At 45.4% G+C, this 26,295-nt stretch overlaps 1 protein-coding gene across 16 annotated transcripts in view; it reads left to right on the top strand.

Moving 5' to 3' along the window:
* The window catches only part of SQOR (sulfide quinone oxidoreductase), a 71,255-nt gene that overhangs the window by 18,386 nt on the left and 26,574 nt on the right, over positions 1 to 26,295 (top strand). For 8 of the 16 annotated variants that reach the window (XM_063640739.1, XM_063640735.1, XM_063640734.1 and 5 more), the window contains 2 exons: positions 19,052 to 19,302; positions 22,083 to 22,253. In XM_063640739.1, coding sequence (XP_063496809.1) covers positions 19,069 to 19,302; positions 22,083 to 22,253 — 405 coding nt within the window. In that variant the 5' untranslated portion in view covers positions 19,052 to 19,068. Of the gene's footprint in view, positions 1 to 10,132; positions 10,288 to 19,051; positions 19,303 to 22,066; positions 22,254 to 26,295 lie in introns of all 16 variants that reach the window. The other 8 variants (XM_063640741.1, XM_063640740.1, XM_063640732.1 and 5 more) reach the window with 3 other exon arrangements.

The raw sequence follows: 26,295 nt of genomic DNA, 5'->3' as shown, positions 1-26,295 counted from the left end.
TTATTAGAACAAGTGTCCCCGTTTGAAAGCCTGCTTGTGAACTTCCATTTTCCTTTTCTCATTTAGAGGATAGCAAAGTTTTAGAGAAGCAGGGGACCTTTGATGCCACCCAACCTGATCCTTTATTCCATTGATGAAGAAAGCATGGCCCGAAATGGGTCAGGATGAGCTGTACCTAGCACTCCCTGGACTGTGGTCCTGGGTCTCTTGACTCTTGATATGCCCTCAGACAAAGCTTCAACAGGAACGGGTCAGTGTCATGTAGCTGGACACAGGGGAGATGTGAGCTGTCTACACCTCATTCTGTCTCAACTATTAAAGGATTGAGTTTAGAGTCTCTCCAACTAAGTCCAGATAGCAAATGTATACCTTGTAATTAGAGAGTGTTTTCTCATTATGGTGAGACCTCACACACTGGATTCCAAGGAATGATATACTTGAGTGAAATGGCCAGTCCGGTTTACAGTGAACTCCTCGCATGTGAGACTCTGGGTGGAAATCCCAGTGCTCCTGAGGCTGATGAGTAATTTTAATGTGGTCATTTAACAAACTCAGGAAAACAAGTTCATCCCTGTTGTGTGACTGGGAGTACATTGATTCCACATCAGGCGTCTTCTTCCAGTGAGTCATGTCCTACAGTCTGCAGATGGGCACACACAGGCATGTACAGACTAGAAAGGAAACCTGAAAATTACCCGACCAGAGGCCAACTATGAGTGGTGGGGTTGAAGGGGAGTTAAGTTGTGCTTATTTATGTACTAGAACGTGAGAAGTCAGGCTCCCACTGGCTACAGCAAGCAGAAAAACAAGGTGTTCTTTTGTTTTTTTTTTTTTCCCTATATAATTCAGTCAAAACTGTTAACTTTCAGTTGAAATAATCCAATTGACTGACATATTTTTTCTTTCCTGGAATCTGAATGCAAGCATTTTCCTTATGTAAATATAATTTTTGTTTTCTGCTTAGCAATTTTATTGGTTTGGTGAAATTGTCAGTTCTCTTGTTGTAAGGCATTCTCTGACTGTAAAATAAGCATAGGCCAGGGTAATTTGTAGGAAATTTCTCAGGAGCAAAGGGAGCCACTGTTTCATTGTGAAGTCCTCATTAGCAACTCTTAATCAGTAACTCTGCAAAGAAAATTCCTACAGTTTTGCCCCTGAAGAGTGAGGGAACTAAAGAACCCCAGTGCAATTCCCAGTCCTTGAATCATCAGAGAGCTATATAGATTGTTCCTGTTTCCCCGATGACTCAGTCCTGGCCCACTACTGGTGTACTTGCTTCACAGCTTAATATTTAAACAAATGTTTGGATTTATAACAGCTCCAGAGGGAGAGTTTCAACATTGCCCTGCAGGCCTAAGTGAAGATTGCTCCATTTTCTTTATTTGTTAACAATATAGTAATCCAGTTCCTGAACACACCGGCAAGAGTAGCACTGCCATAACTCAAGAGGAGGTGTGCCAAGAGGAAGAGCACAGCCGCTATCCTTTCTCGGAACAACACTCATTCAGTTTTCAAGGGGGGTGCTTTCCTTCTCCCTCACAGTGCCTTGGATCTTTAATCCACTTTGAGTAATTCTAGTATTGCTACTTACATCCTGTCTTCATTATATTCACCTGAACAAGTGGATATACTGTCATCGTTCACATTCTTCCTTCTTCTTTATCCCCTACAGCTGATTGTCTCAAAACTGTCAATGTGTGTCTCACATTCACACCCTTCATCTCTGTTCCCATTGCCCAGACCCCGCCCTCACTGTGCCTGAATTTCTGAAACAGCCACTTAATGGATCTTCATATTCCTGGTCTTTCCTGTTATAACAGACAGACTCTTCTTACCCATCACTGGCTGTGCAGTGCCTAGCACAATGCCTGGCATCTAGTAAACACTCAAAAATGCTGAACTCAACTGAATTGCTCCAATTCAGCCTCTCAACTTCCCCTGGGGACTCTTTCTAAATCCAGTTTTATTAAGACCTTCCAAGGGCTCTCACTGCCATTAGCAGTAACCACAGGCTGAAATGCACACCAGGGCTGAGCAGGAAACAAATGAACAACATAGGCTGAGTGGGGCTGGAGTGAACTGAAACCTTGTGCGTGGTGGAGAAGACCAGTGACTGCTCAGCTCCAGCCAAGAGTTTCCATGTGAGAATGTGGGCTTAGTGTTAGAGGCCAAGAATCTGGAATATTTTTTGTCGAGATCTCCAAATTTTTTAATGTTGATGGCTAATTCAAAATTCAAGAAAAGCGCTGTGAGCCAAGCCAGCTCTGGCCTGCGCTTGGCCTGCAGGTTGCTGCTTTGTGACCCCTAGATCAAATTGCCATTGTCTAGGATTAAGCTCTCAGACCTAAACTTTAGTAACACATGCCTATCCAATCTCATTTCTCCCTCTTCCCAGTGCGCTAGACTGCCCTCCTTTATATCCGCAGTTAGGAGATTCTCATTGCAAGTGATTCTACTTTCAAAATCTTGAACCCAACTGTCCAAAAGTAGCCCAAACAGGTCCCTGCCATAACTTCCCTTTTTCTGCTCACATAACTCCTTTTTCTTCAGCTGCCTAGATGTCAACTTTGACTTTTTTTTTTCTTCCAGAAGTCTTTCCCACATCTCCTGAAATTATTCTCTCTTCCCAGCCTCTATCTTATCTGAATCTTTGTTTGCATTTCTAATGCTAACACCTAATTCAGGAGCTTATTGCTCACACCTGGACCACTCCAATAGTCTCCTAACTGATTTGTCAAAATCAGCCCATGTGAAACTGGTTTTGTTTCTCCTCCAACAGGAGGGTTAATTTGTTCCAACACCAGAAGATTCTCCTACTCAAAGCTGCCCCTTTGTGCGATCACTTTCCAGAACTTTGTTTTCCCATGTAAAGCCTCAATGCCCTAGCTAAAAGAGTGGGAGGGGGCCAGGCCTGGAGAAATTACTGTCTCTCATCATGCATCCTTATATATAGTAGGCGCTCAATGAGTACTCGTGGAAACATTCTTTTTTCTTTTTGAGATGGAGTCTTGCTCTGTCGCCCAGGCTGGAGTGTAGTGGTGCGATCTCGGCTCACTGCAACCTCCGCCTCCCAGGTTCAAGCAATTCTTCTGCCTCAAGTCTCCCGAGTAGCTGGGACTACAGGTTCACGCCACCACACCCGGCTAATTTTTTGTATTTTTAATAGAGACAGGGTTTCACCACGTTAGCCAGGATGGTCTCAATCTCCTGACCTCATGATCCGCCTGCCTCAGCCTCCCAAAGTGTTGGGATTACAGGCGTGAGCCACCATGCCTGGCCTGGAAACATTCTTAAACAGCAGCAGAATTGTGACCATGCAGATTTCATGTAAGTCTATTTCATAAAGATACACTTACATATTTAGCATAGCTAAATTTTAAGTAATTTAATCGTGTATCATTAGTGCAGGTTAAAATTCTCCTAATAAAAATTCAGCTTAGATTATGTTTCCCGATTTTCAGTTCTGCAAACTTAGCCCCTGTGTGATTGAGACAAATTCAGTGTAGGTATAAAACTGAATTTGCACATAGACTTATATGCTGCAGAAAACTTGTTTCTCACCTTCTTTTCTGAGCACTTCTGGCTGATGCCGTCCTTTATCAAGGTTAAATGGATAAAATAGATGTGAAGATTTTTCTTGGTGGAGAAGATACCTTAAGTTTCAATAGAATGGAGAATAGTATATGACAAAGGAAAGGAAGGCCACGTGCTGCTTCTTCTAGAGCGGTTACTGCATTAAAAACTCAAACTGTAGCTGTGTTATTTAGTTGCAAAAATTTAGCTCAATCACCCACATAATTGTAACATTCTTCAGTAATATGTAATTAAATTGCATTTTAGAGACGGCGTCTTTTTTTTTTTTTTTTTTTTTTTTTTCGTTTTTGAGACGGAGTCTTGCTCTGTTGTGCCCAGGCTGGAGTGCAGTGGCGCGATCTCGGCTCACTGCAACCTCCGCCTCCCAGGTTCAAGCGTTTCTCCTGCCTCAGCCTCCTGAGTAGCTGAGATTACAGGCACCTGCCATCATGCCTGGCTAATTTTTGTATTTTTTAGAGACAGGGTTTCACCATGTTGGCCAGGCTGGTCTTGAACTCCTGACCTCAAGTGATCCACCTGCCTTGGCCTGCTAAAGTGCTGGGATTACAGGCACGAGCCACCGCGCCTGGCTTTTTAAATGCCGCCTGACAGTTTAGTGAATATGTGAGGAGAAGAAGCCGAGCAAAAATTTGTTAAACATGTAAAAGCTTCCATCTGACTGAATAGTTGGCACATGCATTTTAATCTAGATGTATTACAATGTATCTGGGATTTGTTTTAATCAAGTATGGTGAGGCCAACAGATCAGGAGGTGACTGCCATGAAGGAATAAGCTCTTACATTTCCCTAGAAACAGGAGGCATAACACCCCACATGGGGCCATATGGGAAAGCACCTGCGTAGGTCAGGGGGCAGAAAAAGTGAGGGGAAAGAACAGGCAAAAGACTGTATTGTGAGGCAGGGGAAAGGGCTGGCCAGGTTTGGGATTGGCTAGTTTGAATAATTTTAGAGTGCTCCAGGGTGCATGAGCTGCCTGTAGTCGTAGTTGTCTGATGCCTGACCCTGGAATAATCAGGGCAGAGGAAAATTGCCTCTTGGAGTGTAAAAGCCAGATAGAGGAGGTAGTTCAGAATATGGCTCTGGATTGATTGGTTTACATATCAAAGGTGTGGTCATAGGCAAGTCAGGCAAGCCATTTACCATCTCTCAGAGTTAGCTAGTCCTGGGAGGGGCAGTCTCTCTGGGATTAGCAAGGCCCCAAAATGTCAAACCGTAAAAAAATACAGACAATTAAAAGCAATTAATACAGCAGAACTCAGAATATTGACAGGAAGGGGAAACAGTCAGTTGCCTTCCTGGTTTCATGAAGTATTTAATGCAGTGCCATTGATATGTGCTGTAAATATTATTGGACACATTACTTGCATGTATTTCAGATTAAGAGGAGATCATGCTAAGGATCTCATTTATGGGCTAATGTTTGGCATTTTCTTGGCACCCAAAGTCGTGCTAGTCAGGTGACAGTAACAGTTTCCTTTCTGAGATATTTTTAGATTTAGACCTGCCTTCTTAGAGTTTAAGTCAGAGGGTGTGATGGTTAATTTTATGTTCCAGTTTGACTGGGCTATGGGGTGCAGAGAAGTTTGGTCAAACGGTATTCTGGGTGTGCCTGTGAGGGTGTTTCCGGATGAGAGTAACATTTGAATGGGTAGATTGAGCAAAGCAGATTGTCTTCCCCAATATGGGTTGGCCTTACACAATCAGCTGAAAGCCTCAATAGAACAAAAAGGCTAACACTCCCATGAATGAGAGACAATCAGCCCTCCCTGCCCGAGTGTCTTGTTGGTGGGACATCGGATATTCTCCAGTGTTGAGACTCAACTGAAACATGGCATGTCCTGTGTCTTGAGCTGGCCTTGAGACTGAAACTGTACCATAGGCTCTCCCGGGTCTTCAGCTTGCTGACTACAGATTTGGGAGTTAGCTTCTATAATCTTGTGAGCCAGTTTCCAGGAATGTCCTTCATGTAATAGGGAAATGATGATGTTTGCTTTGGTCGCCTCCCTCATTCCTTTCACCTCCTCCAGTTAAATCTTGTTTTGACCCTTTATTGTCTGTGGGTGCAGGGAGTTTTCGCATGTTCCAGGAGGTAGCCAGGTTGTAACTAGCAAGCATTGCTATGTTTGTATTTCTGATACATTTTCTAAAAGAGATCTCAGAACAAAGGGTCCTGACTCACCAAGGATCCAGGTATTTGTTGTGATTTACTTTCTCATTCAAAATACATATTAGATATTGTATCTAATTTTGTATTTGTAATTTTGGGTTATGAAACCCCAAATTTGAAGCCCCAAACTGTATAGGCTTCAATGCCCATAAAACCCAGATCTGCCCCTGCTTAGAGGCCTGCCCCTCTAGGAGACAGCATGTGGGGCTACCCAGGGATACAGGACTCTTCTATTCTGCCCTATCGCAGCAGAGAGGCCATCCCTGGAGCTGGAAGGTGCAGACTGGGAATTGCTCCTTCTCTGAATTGCTAGCTCCTGCTAATGCCTGCATTGCTGCTGCAAAGGATATTCAGAAAAAGTTGCTCGTCAGAAAAAGAATTCATGCTAGCTCTGGCCCTGCTGCTGATGCATTGTGTGAAACCCTTGAGTGACCTCGCCTCTTGGAACCTCAGTTTCCCCATTTGTAAAGTGATATCAATACTTCCAGTGTGGGCTCAGGTTTGGGCCCTGTGAATTGTAAAGCTCTATGCACATGGGAGGATGTATGATTATAAGTTGTGTTGCTATTACTTGTATTGCTAGTATCTTGCTATTATTGAAATATGCCCAAACCTTAACATTTCAGTGACTAAAGAGCAAAACCAGTGTTCACTCTGACATACTGTTCTTTTGATTTTTCATTCATTCACTCGTTTTACTTTGTGTAAACTTTCATCAAACATGTACAAAAATAGACTGCCACAAGGAACATCCATATATATCCATCCACTGATTTCAAATTATTGCCAACTCATGGCCCATTTTGATTCTGAGTCATTTCAACTATAAGAATCTCAGTGTATATTTCTAAAAGATAAAGACTCTTAAAAAATTAAATTAGTACTATTATTGTACTTTGCACTTCTCTGCCAAAAAAACTTAATTTCCTTCTTTTCAGTTTATTTAGTAAGCTAAAATTTAATAACAGGGAGGCCGAGGCGGGTGGATCACCTGAGGTCAGGAGTAGAAACTCCGTCTCTATTAAAAATATAAAAATTAGCTGGTGTTGTGGTGGGCACCTATAATCCCAGCTACCCAGGAGGCTGAGACAGGAGAATCACTTTAATCTGGGAGGAAGAGGTTGCAGTGAGCGGAGATCATGCCACTGCACTCCAGCCTGGGCAACAGAGTGAAACTCTGTCAGAACAAAACAAAACAAAACAAAACATATATTCACTCTCATCTCCCATCTCACTCCATGGGATTCAACCAAGCTACTTTAACTTTTTTTTTTTTGAGACAGTGTCTTGGTCTGTGGCCCAGACTGGAGTGCAGTGAGGCAATCTCCACTCACTGCAACCTCCTCTTCCTGGGTTCAAGTGATTCTCCTGCCTCAACCTCCCTAGTAGCTGGGATTATAGGAGCACACCACCACGCCTGGCTACTTTTTGTATTTTTAGTAGAGATGGGGTTTCACACTGTTGCCCAGACTGGTCTTGAACTCCTGAGCTCAAGTGATGCACCCACCTTGGCCTCCCAAAGTGCTGGGATTATTTTATTTTCATTCAAATTTAAAGTGGGTTGGGCCAGGCCCGGTGGCTCAGGCCCATAAATTGCAGCACTTTGGAAGGCCGAGGCGGGCAGATCTCTTGAGGCCAGGAATTTGAGACCAGCCTGGCCAACATGGCGAAATGCTGCCTCTATTAAAAGTAGAAAAATTAGCTGGGCGTGGTTGTGGGTGCCTGTAATCCCAGCTACTCGGGAGACTTGAAGCAAGAGAATCGCTTAAGCCCAGGAGGCGGAGGCTGCAGTGAGTTGAGATCACGCTGCTACACTCCAGCCTGGGCAACGGAGCGAGGCTGTCTCAAAAACAGAATAAAATAAAATAAAATAATTTCAGCCAATAGGCATTTTTCTTGAATTATTAGATAGTTTGAATTAAGTTCTGTTGCTTAGTCATGTGACCTTAGGCAAGTTCTCTATCTCTACTCAAACCCTCAATTTTATCATCTGTAAAATGGGGATTGTATTATAAGGTTATGAGGAGTCTTTGAGACAGCACAAGTATAACTGATAAAAAATAAATGTTAGTTATTATTTCGATATAGTTTTTTTTTTTTTTTGAGACGGAATCTTGCACCGTCACCAGACTGGAGTGCAGTGGCACGATCTTTGCTCACTGCAACCTCCGCCTTCTGGGTTCAAGCGATTCTCATGCTTCAGCCTTCCCAGTAGCTGGGATAATAGGCAGGTGCCACCACACCCAGCTAATTTTTGTATTTTTAGGAGAGATGGGGTTTCACCATATTGGCCAGGATGGTCTCCATCTCCTGACCTCATGATCCGCCCACCTTGGCCTCCCAAAGCGCTGGGATTACAGGCGTGAGCCACCATACCCAGCCAGAATAGATTATTTTCCTACCAAATCCTGTCTTCTGGATTTGAAATAAGAAAATATTTGGTAGCCGGGCGCGGTGGCTCACGCTTGTAATCCCAGCACTTTGGGAGGCCGAGGCGGGCGGATCACGAGGTCAGGAGATCGAGACCATGGTGAAACCCCGTCTCTACTAAAAAATACAAAAAATTAGCCGGGCGTGGTGGCAGGCGCCTGTAGTCCCAGCTACTCGGAGAGGCTGAGGCAGGAGAATGGCGTGAACCCGGGAGGTGGAGCTTGCAGTGAGCCGAGATTGCGCCAGTGCACTCCAGCCTGGGCGACAGAGCGAGACTCCATCTCAAAAAAAAAAAAAAAAAGAAAATATTTGGTTAACAGGTGTAAATAACTGATAATAGCATTAGGGCTGACTTAATTAATTAAATATGCCCAGAAAGCCCAAGTGGGAGGATTTAGTTGAGGAGGAGGAGGAGTTTTCCAACAGTCCCTCTACCTGGACACCAGGTGTAAGCCTGACATGTGCTGTGTACACAGTGCTTACTCATGCCCTGAGACTGGAAGCTACAGAGATCCAGACCAACAGCTCACAGTAAGCTTGGGCCGGGTCTGGCGGGAAGAACAGGGTAGGCGACAAGAGCTGGAGACTGTTTGTTGACTGTTTTCCTCTTTGATTCTGGAAGTGTTCGACAAAGGTGATCTGTTAAAGGTTGACCCTGTGGTTATTGAAACCCAAAGCAGAGTGGGCCCAGCCTGGCCTAGGCTTGAGAGGAAACAATTGTAAGTCAAAGACCCACTGTGTCCTCAAAAGCAAAAATAGCTGAAGGGTTGATGACAATCCTTGGCTTGGTGGATCTTTCATTAAGAATGCTCTGAGTAATTCTTGCTTAGTCAGCAGCTCTGAACTCTGCCAAGTGCCCTGGCTGCTCACAAACCATGTCATGTGACATAAGATTTAGGAAGCTTTTGACACAGTCAGTCTGTATTGCTTGTTCAGGAAGGGCTGTAGTGGAAAGGTATGAAGTCCTAAAGACTTGTCCAGACCAGGTCTGGAACCAGGGGCCAGTGATGGAAGTAGGGGATGCCCAGTCAGCTGTCTTATCTTTCAGTCAACAGGGACTTTACTTCTCCAGTTAGACTGCAGTCATATCAAAGCATTCATTCCCATCCTTTGAAGGAGAGACACAATCAATTCAGAATAGAGAAATTTTAATCTAACTTAAAAGCATAATACTATTTGATTATAAAATATATTGCACATGACATTTGGTAAATGAAAGTTAAATTTACCTTATTTATTGATGTTTTTCTTTTTCTTTCTTTTTTTTTTTTTTTGAGACAGAGTCTTTCTCTGTTGCCCAGGCTGGAGTGCAGTGGCACAATCTTGGCTCACTGCAACCTCCACCTCCCTGACTCAAGCAATTGATTCTCCTGCCTCAGCCTCCTGAGTAGCTGGGATTACAGGCACCTGCCTCCATGCCCAGCTAATTTTTTTTGTATTTTTGGTAGAGACAGGGTTTCACCATGTTGTCCACGCTAGTCTCGAACTCCTGGCCTGAGGTGATCTACCTGACTTGGCCTCCCAAAGTGCTGGGATTACAGGTGTGAGCCACTGCGCCTGGCCTCGCTTTTTTAGAATTGCTGGGGTAAGGGGGAATGAGAAGGTGGGACATGGGCAATTTGTGTGTGTGTGTGTGTGTTTTTGAGACAGTCTTGCTGTCACCCAGGCTGGCATGACCTCAGCCCACTGCAGCTTCTGCCTCCCGGGTTCAAGTGATTTTCCTGCCTCAGGCTCCCAAGTAGCTGGGATTACAGGTGTGTGCCATCACACCCGGCTAATTTTTGTATTTTTAGTAGAGATGGGGTTTCACCATGTTTGCCAGGCTGGTCTTTAACTCCTGACCCCAAGTGATCCACCCGCCTTGGCCTCCCAAAGTGCTGGGATTACAGGCATGAGCCACTGTGCCTGACTTTTTTTTTTTTTTTTTTTTAACCTTTGCAGTGTGGTCTGGCTCTGTCGCCCAGGCTGGAGTGCAATGGCATGATGTTGGCTCATTGCCACCTCCACTTCCTGGGCTGAAACCATCCTCCTACTGTGTCCGGAATTGGTGGGTTCTTGGTCTCACTGACTTCAAGAATGAAGCTGCGGACCTCGTGGTGAGTGTTGCAGTTCTTAAAGGCGGCGTGTCCGAAGCTTGTACCTTCTAACGTTCGAATGTGTTTGGAGTTTCTTTCTTGTGGTGGGTTCGTGGTCTGGCTGGCTCAGGAGTGAAGCTGCAAACCTTCACGGTGAGTGTTACAGCTCATAAGGGCAGTGCAGACCCAAAGAGCCAGCAGCAGCAAGATGTATGCCAAAGAACAAAAGAAGAAAGCATCCACAATGTGGAAGAGGACCGGAAACGGCTGCCACTGCTGGTTGGGCAGCCTTCTTTTATTCCCTTATCTGGCCCCACCCACATCCTGCTAATTGGTCCATTTTACAGAGAGCTGATTGGTCTGTTTTATAGAGCGCTGATTGGTCCGTTTTGACAGGGTGCTGATTGGTGTGTTTACAAACCTTGAGCTAGACACAGAGTGCTGATTGGTGTATTTACAATCCCTTCGCTAGACATAAAGGTTCGCCAAGTCCCCACCGGCTTAGCTAGATGCAGAGTGCTGATTGGTGTGTTTACAAACCTTGAGCTAGACACAGAGTGCTGATTGGTTTATTTACAAACGAGCTAGACACAGATTGCTGATTGGTGCATTTACAAACCTTCAGCTAGACATGAAAGTTCTCCAAGTCCCCACCTGACTCAGGAGCCCAGCTGGCTTTGCTTAGTGGATCCCTTGCCAGAGCCGCGGGAGGAGCTGCCCGCCAGTCCCGCACCATGCGCCTGCACTCCTCAGCCCTTGGGCAGTCAATGGGACAGGGCACCGTGGAGCTGGGGGCGGCGCCTGTCAGGGAGGCTCCGCCTGTGCGTGAGCCCACCGTGGGGGGCTGGGGCATGGCGGGCTGCAGGTCTCAAGCCTTGCCCTGTGGAGAGGCAGCTGAGTCCTGGAGAGAATTTGAGCGCAGTGCCAGTGGGTCGGCACTGCTGGGGGACCTGGTGCACCCTCCGTAGCTGTTGGCCCGTGCTAAGCCCCTCACTACCCAGGCCTGCGGTGCTGGCCTGCTGCTCCGAGTGTGGGGCCTGCTGAGCCCACGCCCACCCGAAACTCGTGCTGGCCCGCGAGCGTTGCTGGCAGCCCCGGTTCCCGCCTGTTTCTCTCCCTCCACACCTCCCGGCAAGCAGAGGGAGCTGGCTCCAGCCTGGGCCAGCCTGGAGAGGGGCCCCCACAGCGCAGTGGCGGCCTGAAGGGCTCCTTGAGCATGGTCAGAGCGGACGCTGAGTCTGAGGAGGCGCTGAGAGCGAGTGAGGGCTGCGAGGGCTGCCAGCACACTGTCACCTCTCACTGCCTCAGCCTCCGAGGTAGCAGGAACTACAGGCATGTGCCACCACACCCGTCTAATTTCTTTTTTTGAATTTTTGGTAGAGATGGGGTTTTGGCGCCTTGGCTATGGCTGGTCTCGGCTATGGCTGGTCTCAAACTCCTGGCTTCAAGCAGTCCTCCCACCTGGGCCTCCCAAAGTGCTAGGATTACAGGCATGAGCCACTGTACCTGGCCTTGATTTTTAAGTGTATTTCATCTTGTAAGAATGTAGAGATGAAGTGGCTGCTTTCTCCTGTATCATTGGTAGTTAATTCTAATTCTTCTTCTCCTTCTCCTCCTCCTCCTTCTCCTTCTTCTTCTGTCTTTTTTTAAAAAACAGACTCTCACTCTGTTGCCCAGGCTGGAGTGCAGTGGCATGATCTCAGCTCACTGCAACCCCGGCCTCCTGGGTTCAAGCAATTCTTGTGCCTCAGCCTCCCAAGCGTGTGCCACCACGCCTGGCTAATTTTTGTATTTTTAGTAGAGAGAGGGTTTTGATATGTTGGCCAGGCTAGTCTCAAATTCCTGACCTCAAGTGATCTGCCCACCTTGGCCTCCCGAGGTGCTGGGATTACAGGCGTGAGCCACCATGTCCTGCCAATAGTTAATTCTTATTTCTTAAAAAAGCTGTATGTTTCAGGCTATCTTCTGAGGAGACTAAGAAATCATATCAGATTTGTGCTCCTTGTTGACGGAAGTTTTCGGTTTTCTATTTCTTCTCTGCTGACTTTAGGGTCCAGTTTGGTCTTCCATTGATTGATTGATTGATTGATTGAGACAGGGCCCCACTCTGTTGCCCAGGCTGGAGTGCAGGGGTGTGATCTCAGCTCACAGCCACCTCCACCTCCCAGGTTCAAGCAATTCTTGTCCCTCAGCTTTCAGAGTAGCTGGGATTACAGGCACGGGATACCACGCCCCACAGGTCCAGCTAATTTTTTCTAGTTTTTGTAGAGATGAGGTTTCACCACGTTGGCCAGGCTGTTCTGAAACTCCTGATCTTAAGTAAGTGACCCACCCACCTCAGCCTCCCTAAAGTTTTGGGATTACAGGCGTGAGCCTCCTTTTTTTTTTTTTTTTTTTTTTGCCTTCTTGTTAAGATTGTGTGGCTGGCCGGGTATGGTGGCTCACACCTGTAATCCCAGAATTGTGGGAGGCTGAGGCGGGTGGATCACTTGAGGTCAGGAGTTCAAGACCAGCCTGGCCAACATGGTGAAACCCCATCTCTATTAATAATACAAACTTAGCTAGGTGTGGTGGCGGGCACCTGTAATCCCAGCTACTCGTGGAGGCCAGAGGCAGGAGAATTGCTTGAACCTGGGAGGTGGAGGTTGCAGTGAGCCGAGATCCAGCCTGGGCGACAGAGCAAGATTCCGCCTCAAAAAAAAAAGAAAAAAGAAAAAAGATTGTGTGGCTGTTGCTTCCTTCAATTGTATCTTTCTCTGCTTGTTGCTATAAATTGGTTTAGGTCAATGTCAGAAATTCCTGTTGGTTCCTAAGTGATGTTTTCTGATGCCACTTCCAACATCAAATATATGTTCTCTTTTTCAATACCAATCAATACCAACTAGGTGCCCAATAATTCAATTCAGTCGTGGCATTAGCTCCCGGAGTTAGTGGAGGCCCCGTAGTTTAAAGCTCAGTCCCACAAGACTGCCCTCACTTCAGACGCCAGCCAGGCAGGGCATCTGCTGCTGGCCCCAAGGGGACCCACACCTGTGTCTGGCTGACTACAAATTCCAAGGCTCCCATGATCCATCCTCTTCAGGTTCTATAATCAGCTAGAACTACTCAAAGAACTTAGGGGAACACTCTACCTCAGTTTACTGGTTTAGTATAAGGGATACAGCTCAGGAATGGCCATACGGAAGAGACATACAGGGCAAGGTAGCAGGGTGGTGCAGAGCTTCCAGGCCCCCTCTGGTCACACCACCATCCAGCACATCAGTGAGTTCACCAACCTGGAAGCTCTTGTCTTGTTGTCTAGCTCAATTTCCAGCCCCATTCTCCCTCCCAAGGTTGGAGGTGGGGCTGAGAGTTCCAACCCTCTAATCGTAGTCACATGTTTGGTTTTTCTGGTGACCAGCCCCCTCCTGAAGCCATCTAGGGATCCCACCTTGAGTCACCTTACTAGCATAAACTCAGGGACTCATTATGAAAAACAAATGACAATTCCATTACTCAGGTTATCCCAAGGGTTTTAGGAACTTGGAGCTAGGAACCAGGAACAAAGACAGAATATGTTTTATATTCCACCATGGTTTAAAAGTGGCGTTTAGTAAATGACAAGTTAATGGGTGCAGGAAATCAACATGGCACACGGATACATATGTAACAAACCTGCACATTGTGCACATGTACCCTAAAACCCTAAAGTATAAAAAAAAAAAAAAAAAAGTGGCATTTAGGCTGGGTGGGGTGGTTTATGCCTGTAATCCTAGCACTTTGGACAGCAAGGCAGGCAGATTACATGAGGCCAGCCTGGCTAACATGGTGAAACCCTGTGTCTACTAAAAATACAAAAATTAGCCAGGCATGGTGGCATGTGCCTGTAATCCCAGCTACTCAGGAGGCTGAAATGGGGAAATCGCTTGAACTCAGGAAGTGGAAGTTGCAGTGAGCCGAGATCTCCCCACTGTACTCCAGCCTGGGCGACAGAGCAAGACTCAAAAAAAAAAAAAAAAAAAAAAAGTGGCATTAAAAAATTATGATTCTGCATTATTGCCCTGGTTTGTTTCTGGTCTTTGACATTGCATCATGCTCCACCTTCTCCATAGGCAGGGTTGGATTATGGTTCTGAGTTTTCTAATTTGTATGTTTAGGTGATGTTACATTGTTAGAATTAGAAAGTAATTGAGATTTTTGGGCATTTTGAAACTTGGACATTTCCTCTAACACATTCTTTTGTGTTTTTGAAGTTGTTTCTTAAGTTGGAAAGTGAAATTTGACTGCAAAGGCCAGGACATTCTGCTTCGTGACTGTTAATGATGTCGATAAATCTGGTTCAGAGGACTTTTTGTTTATAAATACGGAATCCAGGAATAGGCTATGGATAATTAATGAAATAAAGCAGAAGTAGCCTTCTTGGCTGAGTGAGGGAAATATTTGTGTAAATTTTCAAGAGAGGAACCATGAAGTATTAGACTGGAAGGGAGCTAGTGAAGTGGCTACGTTGACTGGCGTGTATACCCATGGTTTATCGTCTTGCGCCAGGAAAATTTAGGACACGGACACACACAATGAGTTTCGGAGTGGAGGTTTAATAGGCAGAAGAAAAGAGAAAGAAAAACAACTCTCTCTATTGAGATAGAGGGGTCTTCTGAGTGGAAAGATGTGGCTGGTGGTGGATATGTCAGATTTTATAGTCAGGTTGGTGGAGGTGGTGTCTGATTTACATAGGGCTCACAGATTGGTTTGATCAGGTATGATGTTTACATAGTGCATCAGGAAGGCTGGCCTCCCCACCCTCATTTTGTTATGCAAATGAACTTTCCCCTCAGTCGGGACCATCTTGTCTGCTCCTTACTGTACACATGGCTGACAAAGCAAAGGGAAAATGGAGCCGCCATCTTGAACATGATTGCCAGCATCTATGTCTGCAGCTCGATTTTACAGGCTGCTCTTTGTTAGACAGGAAAATGATTTGGGCCTGCTTTTCATTAAAAGGAAAACCTTACTGAGGACTTCTATACCCTCACTATCTGCCTAAGTAAATTTTTCTTAACTCTTGTATCACTTGGAGGCCAAATAACCTCAGACAGGGTGGCTGGAAACCAGAAACTTAGCCAGGCCTCCTCCTAGATTGCTCCTCCTACCCCTGTCCCATGGGGCTCTTTCTATGGGGCTTTTTCCATGGGGATAGATATAGTGTCAGGACCATGAAAACATGATTTTTCTTTTCTGGAAAGTGAGAAGTTTTGCTGTGATTCTATCATTCTGTGGACATTTAGAAAGAAAGGCAGGATGTGATGACTGGGTACACACCATAAAATATCTTCTTCCTTCCGTATGAAACATCAATATCTTACTTGGTGATTTCTTCTTCTCTTCAATCTAAAAAAAATCTATTTGAGTAATTTTTAAAATTTAAAATGTACAGTGTATTAAAGAAAATTTGAGAAAAGTACACACAAAGAAGAGGAAAAATAATTATAATCATATTAAAATCATTGCTAATATTTAGGTATCAGTACCATGAAAAATGGTTTCCCTTTTCTGGGAAGTTGTAGAAAGTATAACTTTTTTTTTTTTTTTTTGAGACAGAGTCTCGCTCTGTTGTCCAGGCTGGAGTGCAGTGGTGCAATCTTGGCTCACTGCAACCTTCGCCTCCCGGGTTCAAGTGATTCCCCTGCGTCAGCCTCCCCAGTAGCTGGGACTACAGGTGCACGCCACCATGCCCAGCTAATTTTTTTTGTGTGTTTTAGTAGAGACGAGGTTTCACCATGTTGGCCAGGATGGTCTCGATCTCCTGACTTTGTGATCCGCCCGCCTCGACCTCCCAAAGTGCTAGGATTACAGGCGTGAGCCACCGTGCCCGGCCTTTTTTTTTTTTTTCCCCATTTAACAATATCACACAAGCATTGTTTTGTTGCTGTTGAGACATATTGTTCTAAAGATCATAGAGATAGTATGGTGTAGTGGTTAAAAGCAGAGGCTCTGACACCAAAATACCTGGGTACAAATCACAGTCCACCCATGGGCTGTATAACCTTGAGAGTCACTTAACTGCTATCTGCCTTAGTTTTACCATCTGTTAAATGGGAATGATAGTGGTAGCCAACTCACAAGTTAAATGCTTATGTAAAGGACTTAGTAAATGTTAGTTATCATCTAAAGGAAGATTTTATTAATATTAATTTTATTTATTTATTTTGTGACAGGGTCTCCCTCTGTCCCCAGGCTGGAGTACAGTGGTGAAATCACAGATCACTGCAGCCTTGACCTCCTGGGCTTGAGTGATCCTTCCACTTCAGCCTCTCTAGTAGCTGGGTGTACCACCATGCCTGGTTAATTTTCTTTTTTTTTTTTTAAATAGAGATGGGGTTTCCCCATGTTTTCCATGCTGGTCTCAAACTCCTGGGCTCAGGTGATCCCCCCTTCTCAGCCTCCTAAAGTGCTGGGATTACAGGTGTGAGCCACCATGCCCAGCCAATATTAATGTATGTGTATAGTAGAGACTTTTATAAAATATGTAAAGGCCAAAGAAATCAAAATCACTCATTATTCTAAAACCCAGAGAAAACCGCTTACCAGTGTTAAGATTTTGGCTTTGCTTTTTCTAATACATTTTCTCTTACATAGTTGAGAGAATATTGCATTTCTAATTTGTATCCTGATCATGATGTAAACATTTTATATATATATATATATTTTTTTTTTTTTTTGAGACAGAGTCTCACTCTGTCACCCAGGTGGGAGTGCAGTGGCACGATCTCAGCTCATTGCAACCTCTGTCTCCTGGGTTCAAGCAATTCTCATGGCTCAGCCTCCCTAGTAGCTGGGATTACAGGCGCACACCACCACGCCTGGCTAAAAAGTTTTATATTTTTAGTAGAGACAGGGTTTCACCATATTGGCCAGGGTGGTCTTGCACTGCTGACCTCAGGTGATCCACCTGCCCTGGCCTCCCAAAGGGCTGGGATTACAGGTGTGAACCACCACGCCTGGCCTATATATTCTTTATGAACATAATTTTAAAAGACTACAGAAATCATCTTGTGTTCCATATTTTAGTTAACCTTTCCCCAGTGTTTTGATATTTGCATTGCTGTCTGTCCCCATATTAAAGTGGTGACCTGAGCCTTCCCTGGCCTGTGTGGAGCCTGCAGTTTTTTTGTTTTTCTGTCCCCAGGACATAATTAGCCCTAATCCACAAACCAGTTAACAGAGGGGTGACCAGATTATGAATACATTTGGGAAAAACATCTGCGTAGTGGTTTTTCTTCTTCAGTATTAGAGGTTATTTCCTTGGATTAGATTCCTAGAAATGGAAATGCAGGATCAAAGGTTAAGTTTCCAGAAGGGTTGTATTGACTCCAGACTCCTGGAAACACTGTACGAGCCTGTCCTACTTACCGTGGGCCTCCAAATCCCCTTCCTACAGCTCTAGGTTGCTTCTCAGATCTGAAATATTGAAGAACTTTTCGGGGCACCAAAACTCTGGAATAAAGTTCATCTTAACAGCCCCTTGGCTCCTCTTTCCCATTCCCTATTATTTCCCCCCCACTCCAAGGCCTGCCTTTCTTTTTATAGCCCCTTTGCCCTCTCTGCTTTCTCTAATCCCCTTGTGCAGGCTTCCTCTTCTCCAGTCGGGAGGGGGGAAATGATGTAATTAAGTCATTTCATTAAGAAGTTAGTAACTTTAGCAGCTAGAAGTGTTAATCCCCAGCTGGACACTTGCATTTTAATAAAGCGTTCTTGGAGCAGTGTTGAACCCTAAGAACTGGACTTGACGGTAGGATTTGGGGCACTGTCATACCCCGGGAGGGAGATATCATGAGCCGGGGCCACTCAGGGTTTACGAGTGGATGGGGTCCTGGATGTCAGGCCAGCTTTGTGCATGGGGTGAAGCAAAGGTCAGTCTCTGAGAAGCCTTAATTTCCTCTCTGCCAAAGCACTAACTGCTCAGAGTAGAAACAGGTTTTCTTAAAGGTAAAGTGAGTCTCTCGGAGGAACCATTAAGGAGAAATTGTTTACTGAATTGGATGTAATAAAAGACTGGTCAGCAGCATGTGCAGATTCCTCCCATAAAATATAACTTTATGATACCAGGCAGGGCTCCTTTTATGGCTTTCCAAAATCATCTGGTTGAAATTGCTAGAGGTGTGGAGGGCCTTCACTTGTGTGTCTGTAGCCAGTGATTTGATTACATTGTATTTCCCTGGGCAGGCAGAGCCAGGAGGCCTCTGGGTGGGGGCTGAGGCCTTGATTGCCTTGGTGGGTACTCTGAGTTGCAGAAGGTAGGTTTCTTGCTGGACGCTTTCTGTTTCAACAAGGTCTCAGGTGCCTTTTACTACAAGGAATGTTGTAGGTCTCTATCTGTGGACTCGTATATCAGTTTTAATGGACTGAAAACCCAAAGAAAGCACTGGGGAGTGTGCCTCAGTGGAGAATGGGCCAACAGCTGGATACAACCAGATGGTGCCCTAGATCTTACGCATGGACAAGGATGGGTACAGACAGGTTATTAGGAAGGACTTAAAGAGTTGGGGAACCTGATTCAAACAAAGTCCTCGATAGCCTGAATGTAGGAGGAAGGGGAGAAATGGAAAGTGTAGTCAATTGATAGCTACCAATTTGGTGCTCTCAGGAGACCTTGGGACCATAGCTGGTGGGGAAAGTGGTCTTGAGAGATGATGGGGATCAGCTGGAGCGGGCCAGATGCTGGCCTCCCTTCCTCCTGGAAAGAAAATGCTTTAGTCCCATGATGGTTTCTACCTTGGCACTCACAGCCCTGTCTCTTCCCTTCCAGCCTGATCCTGCCTGAAGATGGTGCCACTGGTGGCCGTGGTATCGGGGCCCCGTGCCCAGCTCTTTGCCTGCCTGCTCAGGCTGGGCACTCAGCAGGTCGGCCCCCTTCAGCTGCACACTGGGGCCAGCCATGCGGCCAGGAACCATTATGAGGTGCTGGTGCTGGGTGGGGGCAGTGGTGGAATCACCATGGCCGCCCGCATGAAGAGGAAAGTGGGTGCAGACAATGTGGCCATTGTTGAGCCCAGTGAGGTAAGCCTCCCCTTTTGAGGGCCTAGGGGTGTGTGTGTGTGTGTGTGTGTGTGTGTGTGTGTGTGTGTGTGAGTGTGAGTGTTCTGGGGTTGGGTATGACTATCAAGCAATGGGTCTTCATGTGTCCAGGTTAGGGCTTCTCCTGGGCACAGAAAGCAGCCTATCTAGAAGGACTGGGAGGAAGTGGAGGGAAAGAGAGAGGGAGGACAGATCTCTTGGCTTTTAGTGTTCTCCTCTGTATTAGTTTCTTAGCTACAAATTGGGTGGCTTAAAACAACAGACATTTATTCCCTCACAGTTCTGGAGGCTAGAAGCCCAAAACCAAGCTATGGGCAAGGCCACACTCCCTCTGCAGCCTGGGTGAGAGGGATGGGCAGGCGGCTTTGTCTTATGCCTCTCTCCCAGCTTCTGGTGGTTACCCTGAAATCCTTGCCACTCCCTGGCTTGCAGCTGTGCCACTCCTTTCTCTGCCTCCATCTTCACAGAATGTTCTCTGTGTGTCTCTGTGTTCCTGTGTCTTCACATGACCCTCTTATAAAGCCACCATTCATTGGATTTATGGCACACTCTATTCAAGAATGACCTCATCTTAATTTGATTACATTTGCAAAGACCCTGTTTCCAAATAAGGTTACATTCCCAGCTGCTGGGGTTACAACGTCAACATCCTTCTTTGAGAGAGACACAATTCAACCCACAACACTCTCCCAATGCCAACCTCTTGCCCAGAGGAAAATCAGTGGCCACTGCACTTGCCTATCTGTTCCTGTCTGGAGAAGGGATGATGAGTTGGGGAGCAGGGAGGCCTCTGGAAAGCTGTCAGTGGGCTTAGAAATTTAAATGCAAGGGCAGATTATAAGGGAGAAAAGGTAGCTGACACTAGGAGGGAAGACTGAGCAAGGCACTGTCTCACAAAAAACATGTTAAGATTGTCCAAAAGCTTCAGAAAAATATTCAAGATTTTCGGTGGTGTGCCTAATGTTTCCTGTGGAACTAGGCGTGTACCGGTTGGGAGGTGTATCCTTGGGAGGAAAAAGCAAAATGGATCAGGTGCCTGTTTCAGGGGGAGAACAGGACAAGGAAGACATACTCCTTTTCAAGATTTGTCCCCAGTAGGGAATGATGTTAACCAGGGCCATGATTTGAGAGGAAACTAGGGGGCAGTCTCTATCATTTTCCTTTTTAAAGTGGCGTCTGTTCAATTCAGGAACCTCACTTTAAATGACAGTGGTCTGAGAGCTGTGTCAGGTGGCTGCTGTTTCTGGTATATGTTGTATTTTAGCTAATGCATGGGCAGGTCTCCCAGTCAGGCTTCTCTTTGTAAGGAGACTGGCTCTTCTGGGACCTGGGCACAATTCAGGTGGCCAGAATCAAATTTGTCCTGCCCTGTGAGGAAGTGCAGGACAGGAATTTCTGGAAGGAGCTGCCAGAGGCCCAGGCTTGGTACTTTCCCTGCTGAGTCTGGTTTAGTGATAGCTGGAGCTGATGTTCATGGTCTAAAAATAAAAGTTGAGCTTGTATTTTTGCTCCTGTTACTGTTCAAGATGGACTGGCCATTGATGAGCTCTCATAAATGGAGACCTCTGTCTTCCTCCTCTTGGATCACATTATTGGTTGTAGGGAGAATGCAAAGTCATTCCTGGTGTCCTCTTCACCTCTCTGTGGGTGTTGGCAGTGCTGGCCAGCCACTTTGAGGCATTTTGACAATATTGAGAGCTCTTGGTCCCCAGTCTACTCTAAGGGGATTGGAATTCTTAGAGGCCATTAAACAAATCTACCCTTTGCCCCTTTGTCCAGAACTTTCACAACTAACTTAGATCAAGAATGGACTGTTGCCAGGCACAGTGGCTCAGGGCTGTAATCCCAGCACTTTGAGAGGCTGAGGAAGGCAAATCACCTGAGGTCAGGAGTTCAAGACCAACCTAGGCAACATGGTGAAATGCCATCTCTACTAAAAATGCAAAAATTAGCCAGGCGTGGTGGCACATGCCTGTAGTCCCAGCTACTTAGGAGGCTGAGGCAGAAGAATCACCTGAACCTGGGAGGTGGAGGTTGCAGTGAGTCGAGATCGCGCCACTGCACTCCAGCCTGGGTGATTGGGCGAGACTCTGTCTTAAAAAAAAAAAAAAAAAAAAAAAAAAAAAGGACCATCTGAAGCAAGAAAACTCCGGAAGATAGTGAAAGTTTGGGTATGCATTGCATTGTGGAGTAGGATCTGGTACTTATTGTCTTTGGGTGTAAAATCTCTGAGTCTCTGAGAAAGTAGAAGAAGGGCTGATCAGGAAACACAGCCCTCACCGGGCTTGAGAAACACAGTTGGAAGTTAATGAAGTTTAGAGGACCCCTGGAAGGGGCTGTAAACTTTCCAGACTTACCACTCTCTCCACATGCTCCTGAGGAAGCATATCTAGGCTGCTGGGCTTAATTTTTAAAATATTTGTTCACATGAAGTATCCATAATATGTGTGTAGATATGCACGTGTATATAACTGTATGTATTAAACACCAAATCAACTTTCAGCAATACAGAATGCAGTGGTCACTAAAGATAGTTTATAGCTTTTCTGATGATCTTGGAAGAACTCTTGTGTGGAGTGACTGTCCTTCAGAGCTTACCGTCCTAGGAGATGCCTAATAGAGCTAACTTTGTGGAGACTTTTCCATACGATGCTCTAAAGGTCAGGAGGGAGTGATTGAGAGAATCTAGCTCATACTGTTAGCTATGGCCCCTTTTGATCAGTGTCAAATTGTAATAAATCTTCAGATACTTTATTTCTCAGAGACATTTCTACCAGCCAATCTGGACACTGGTGGGTGCTGGTGCCAAACAATTGTCCTCATCTGGTCGTCCCACGGCAAGTGTGATTCCATCTGGTGTAGAATGGATCAAAGCTAGAGTGGCTGAGTTGAACCCAGACAAGAACTGCATTCACACAGACAACGACGAGAAGGTAACCACTGGGGCCTTTGGATTTTTTGTTAATCTGACGGCTTATATTAATATGCAGCCATCTTAAACTGGATAGCCTTGTGTTGAAAGAGCGGTATATATGCATGTGTGTGCATGAATGTATGTGTGTTGAATACTGCACAAGATGGCAGGGTGTGTGGTAAGTGGAGGATAGATGGAAGGACTGAGTGATATTGAGTTAATAAACAACTAAGATAAGTATTTGTTGAGCACCCACTGTGCACCCTATTGCTTAGTATAGTATCTTGCACCTTAGTATAGTATCAAACCATTTGTTTATATGTTGCTACATGTTAAAATAGCAAGCAACTTCCTCCTTCTCTTATTCTGAAGCAATCAGATTTTCTACCTGACCCTTAGCCTCCCAGAGCAATAGGATGCCGGAAAATATCCATCCAGCCACCCTAGGGGGCGCTCTGCCAGAACTGCAGGGGAATCCTGTGACTGAGGTTCACGCCAGCGTTAAGGAGAATTGTTGCTGGAGCTTGAGGCTCACAACTGCTCGGCACCTTTTAGAAGTCTCCCACCCTCACCACTCAGGGTCAAAGCTTTTCAGCAGTGGCTGCCCCATGTTTGATTGAGGTGTTAAGAGCAGGATGGTGGAAGGTCTGCTCAGAAGCCATCTGCAGCTTTCTTTTCCTTCACCTGCTGCTGAGTCCGGGGCAGGGGCAGGCAGTGCAGCCACCGTACTCTGAGCTGTTCCAGGCTCCTGTGGTTTTTGGGCTCCCAGGGTGTTATTGGTCTTAATCCTCTGCCCCTTCCCCCTTCAACTGGGGACTCTGGCATTTTTATGGAATTGTAGAATCAGAGTTGGGTGAGGATCTTAAAACGTTTTCAAGTCCAACCCTTCCTCCAACAGAGATTCATCTGCGAAGGCATTATTTTTTTTGAGACAGGGTCTCACTTTATCACCCAGGCTGGAGTGCAGTGGTGCAATCTTGGCTCATTGCAACCTCCACCTCCTGGGTTCAAGCGATTCTCCCACCTCAGCCTCCCCAGTAGCTGGGACTACAGGGGCGCATCACCATGCCTGCATAATTTTTGTATTTTTTGGTAGAGACGGGGTTTTACCATGTTGGCCAGGCTGGCTCGAACTCCTGACCTCAAGTGATCCACCTGCCTCAGCCTCCCAAAGTGTTGGGATTGTAGGGGTGAGCCATCGCACCTGGTCTGCTGAGGCATTCTTAAGCTTTTTTTGGGGTCATGGATCCTTCTGGGTACCAGACGAAAGCCCTCTCTAGAAAAATGCACCCATGTACCAGATTTTGCATTTGCTTTTAGGGAGTTCAGAGATTTCCTGTAGCTTTTCCCTGGACCCTGATCAAGAGTACTTGCTTTGGCTGAGCATGGTGGTTCACACTTGTAATCCCAACACATTGGGAAGCTGAGGTAGGAGGATCACTTGGGCCCAGGAGGTCGAGGCCAGCTTGGGTAACATAGTGAGACCCTGTCTCTACAGAAAAATTAAGAAATTAGCTAGGTGTGGTGGTGTGTGCCTGTGTTTCCAGCTACTTGGGAGGCTGAGGTGGGAGGATCACTTGAGCCCAGGAGTTCAAGGCTGCGGTGAGCCATGATCATGCCACTGCACTCCATCTTGGGTGACAGAGCTGTCTCCAGAAAAAAACAAAAACAAAAACAAAAGAGTACCTGCCATATAGCATTTATGATCCTTGGCTTTCTGGCCTTCATTCATTCATTCATTTATTCATTCATTCATTCTACAAATATTTATTAAGCATCTACTATAAGCCAGGTACAGTTTTAGGCATTAAGGATACATGAGTGAACAAAAACAGACACAAATTCTTACTGAACAGGATATTATATTCTAGTCAGGGAAAACATACAATCAACAATAGACATAATAAGTAAATTATATAGTATGTTAGAATATGATGGTTATTCTTGAAAAAAATAGAGCTGATTTGGAGCTAATTGGTATTGGGGCACATGGAGGTGAGGGATTGAATTTAAAGTAGGTTGGTATTTACATAGTCCATGGCCAAGGAGTTCTCTGATAAGTTAACTCTTCATTTTTTTAGACAGTTGGGTTATATGAAAGTTCTGTCTTTACTGAGCCAGAATCCACCTTCCTGTAACCTTTTTTGTATTCTTTCTTGGACATTCAGGATGTTTCTGTTTTTAATACATTTAATACCTTTCTTAATACTTTTATTCCTTGTTTTGTCCTGTTGTGTATGAGAGAAGAATGTCCTCTCTCTTTTCTGTGGAGAAACCCTTCAGCTATTTGAAGATGGCTCTTATGTTTTATGTAAATTTTCTCTAGGTAGATGTGTCCCCTCTGTCCTTATGTCCCTCAATTCTTCCTCACATTTCATGGTTTCCAGTCCCCCCAACCCCCTCTTTATTCTGCTTTAAACACCATCTGGCTTGTTAGTGCCCCATGAAAGAGGTGCCTAGAAGAGAAGGCAACTTTACAGAACAGCCCAGAATAGCGTGGAGCCATTCCCTCCCATGATCTCATGCTGCCTAAGTTAGCATTTGCCTTTTTCCTGACAGTTACCACGGTGCTGATTCACGCTGGGCTTGAGGTCGGTGCAAATCGCTGGGCCCTTTTCACATGACCCACAATCAAGTCAGGCTTCCCCTATCCTGAAAAAGTGTAGTTGTTGTTGATTTTACGTAAAGGCAGGAATGAATATATATATAAGCAAATACCTATATGCATATATATTTATTTTAATTAAAATTTTTATATATGGCTTTTGCCCTGTTAGTAGTTCAGAACTTTCTTATTTTTCTCAGTGTCTCCGGGAGACTGGACTGAATTACACTCAAGATTGTTCTCAATTCACAAGGTTGAGCTTGGTGGCTCTTTTACCTTGCCAGGCTCCTGCATACAGGGCCAGGAGACCTCTCTCATATCACGCACAGCATCTCTTTGGTACAGCAGGGCCTGCCTCATTGTTCGGACCTCTTCAAGCTACAGGAAGAGCTTTAGAGCCCTCTGTCGTTGGGTTCATGCTCATCTCAAGGACCATATACTTTACTCATCTCTTGGGAATGACAGGCACTAGTAGGTGTCCTCACTGCTGAGTCCTACCTATTACTCCTAAGGCTAGACACTTAGGAAAGCTGTAGAGTCTTGTTTTGGGCTAGAGAAGTTGGTGCAATGTAGTGAGACTTTCTTCCAAGATTTTATGAAGCAAAACGACTTCATAGCCAGATAGCAGAAATACACATGACATCTCATGTGAGAAATCATCCTGCTGGTTTTAATTCATCCTCCCAATCTATCTGGGTCTTTCGGATTTATGGCTCTGTCACTCCATTAGCTATTTTTCCTATCTTATTCACAGGTGGTTTCGTATGAGTTCAAGGTTTTAATTCTGTAACATGTCACTAGAGAGCTTTTTTAGATTGCACAAAATTAGTCAACATTCTTTAGCAAATATTATTCAATTGACCAAATCATTCCATTCTGTCTTTTTTTTTTTTTTTTTTTTTTTTGAGACGAGTCTCACTCTGTTGCCCAGGCTGGAGTGCAATGGTGCGATCTTGGCTCACTGCAACCTCTGCCTCCTGGGTTCAAGTGATTCTCCTGCCTCAGCCTCCCGATAGCTGGGATTACAGGCGTGTGCCACCACGCCCAGCTAATTTTTGTGTTTTTAGTGGAGGCAGGGTTTTGCCATGTTGCCCAGGCTGGTCTCGAACTCCAGACCTCAGATGATCTGCCCACCTCGGCCTCCCAAAGTGTTGAGATTACAGGCGTGAGCCACCATGCCCGGCCCATTCCATTTTTAGTTTATGCTTTCCCACCTTATTGGTGAAAGACTGAGCTGAAGGCACTGTTAAAACCCAGACTCAGTGTGTCTCTGACTCTTCCCTGATCCAGGGGTGTGTTTGTCTGAAACACATCTCAAGGCCCTGCGTAGACTGGTCCTTGCTCCTTCTCCAGGCTTAACCTGGTTCTATTCTTACCTTGTTTCTGCTCTTGCCATACTGGCCTCTTATTTCCTTAAATGCCTCAGCCTTTTTCTTATCCCAGGACATTTGCACAT

This window comes from Symphalangus syndactylus, chromosome 5 (genome assembly GCF_028878055.3).
Source record: "Symphalangus syndactylus isolate Jambi chromosome 5, NHGRI_mSymSyn1-v2.1_pri, whole genome shotgun sequence".
NCBI lineage: Eukaryota > Metazoa > Chordata > Mammalia > Primates > Hylobatidae > Symphalangus > Symphalangus syndactylus.
Note: the sequence above shows the minus strand (reverse complement) of the source record. Positions and strands in the feature narration are given on the sequence as shown.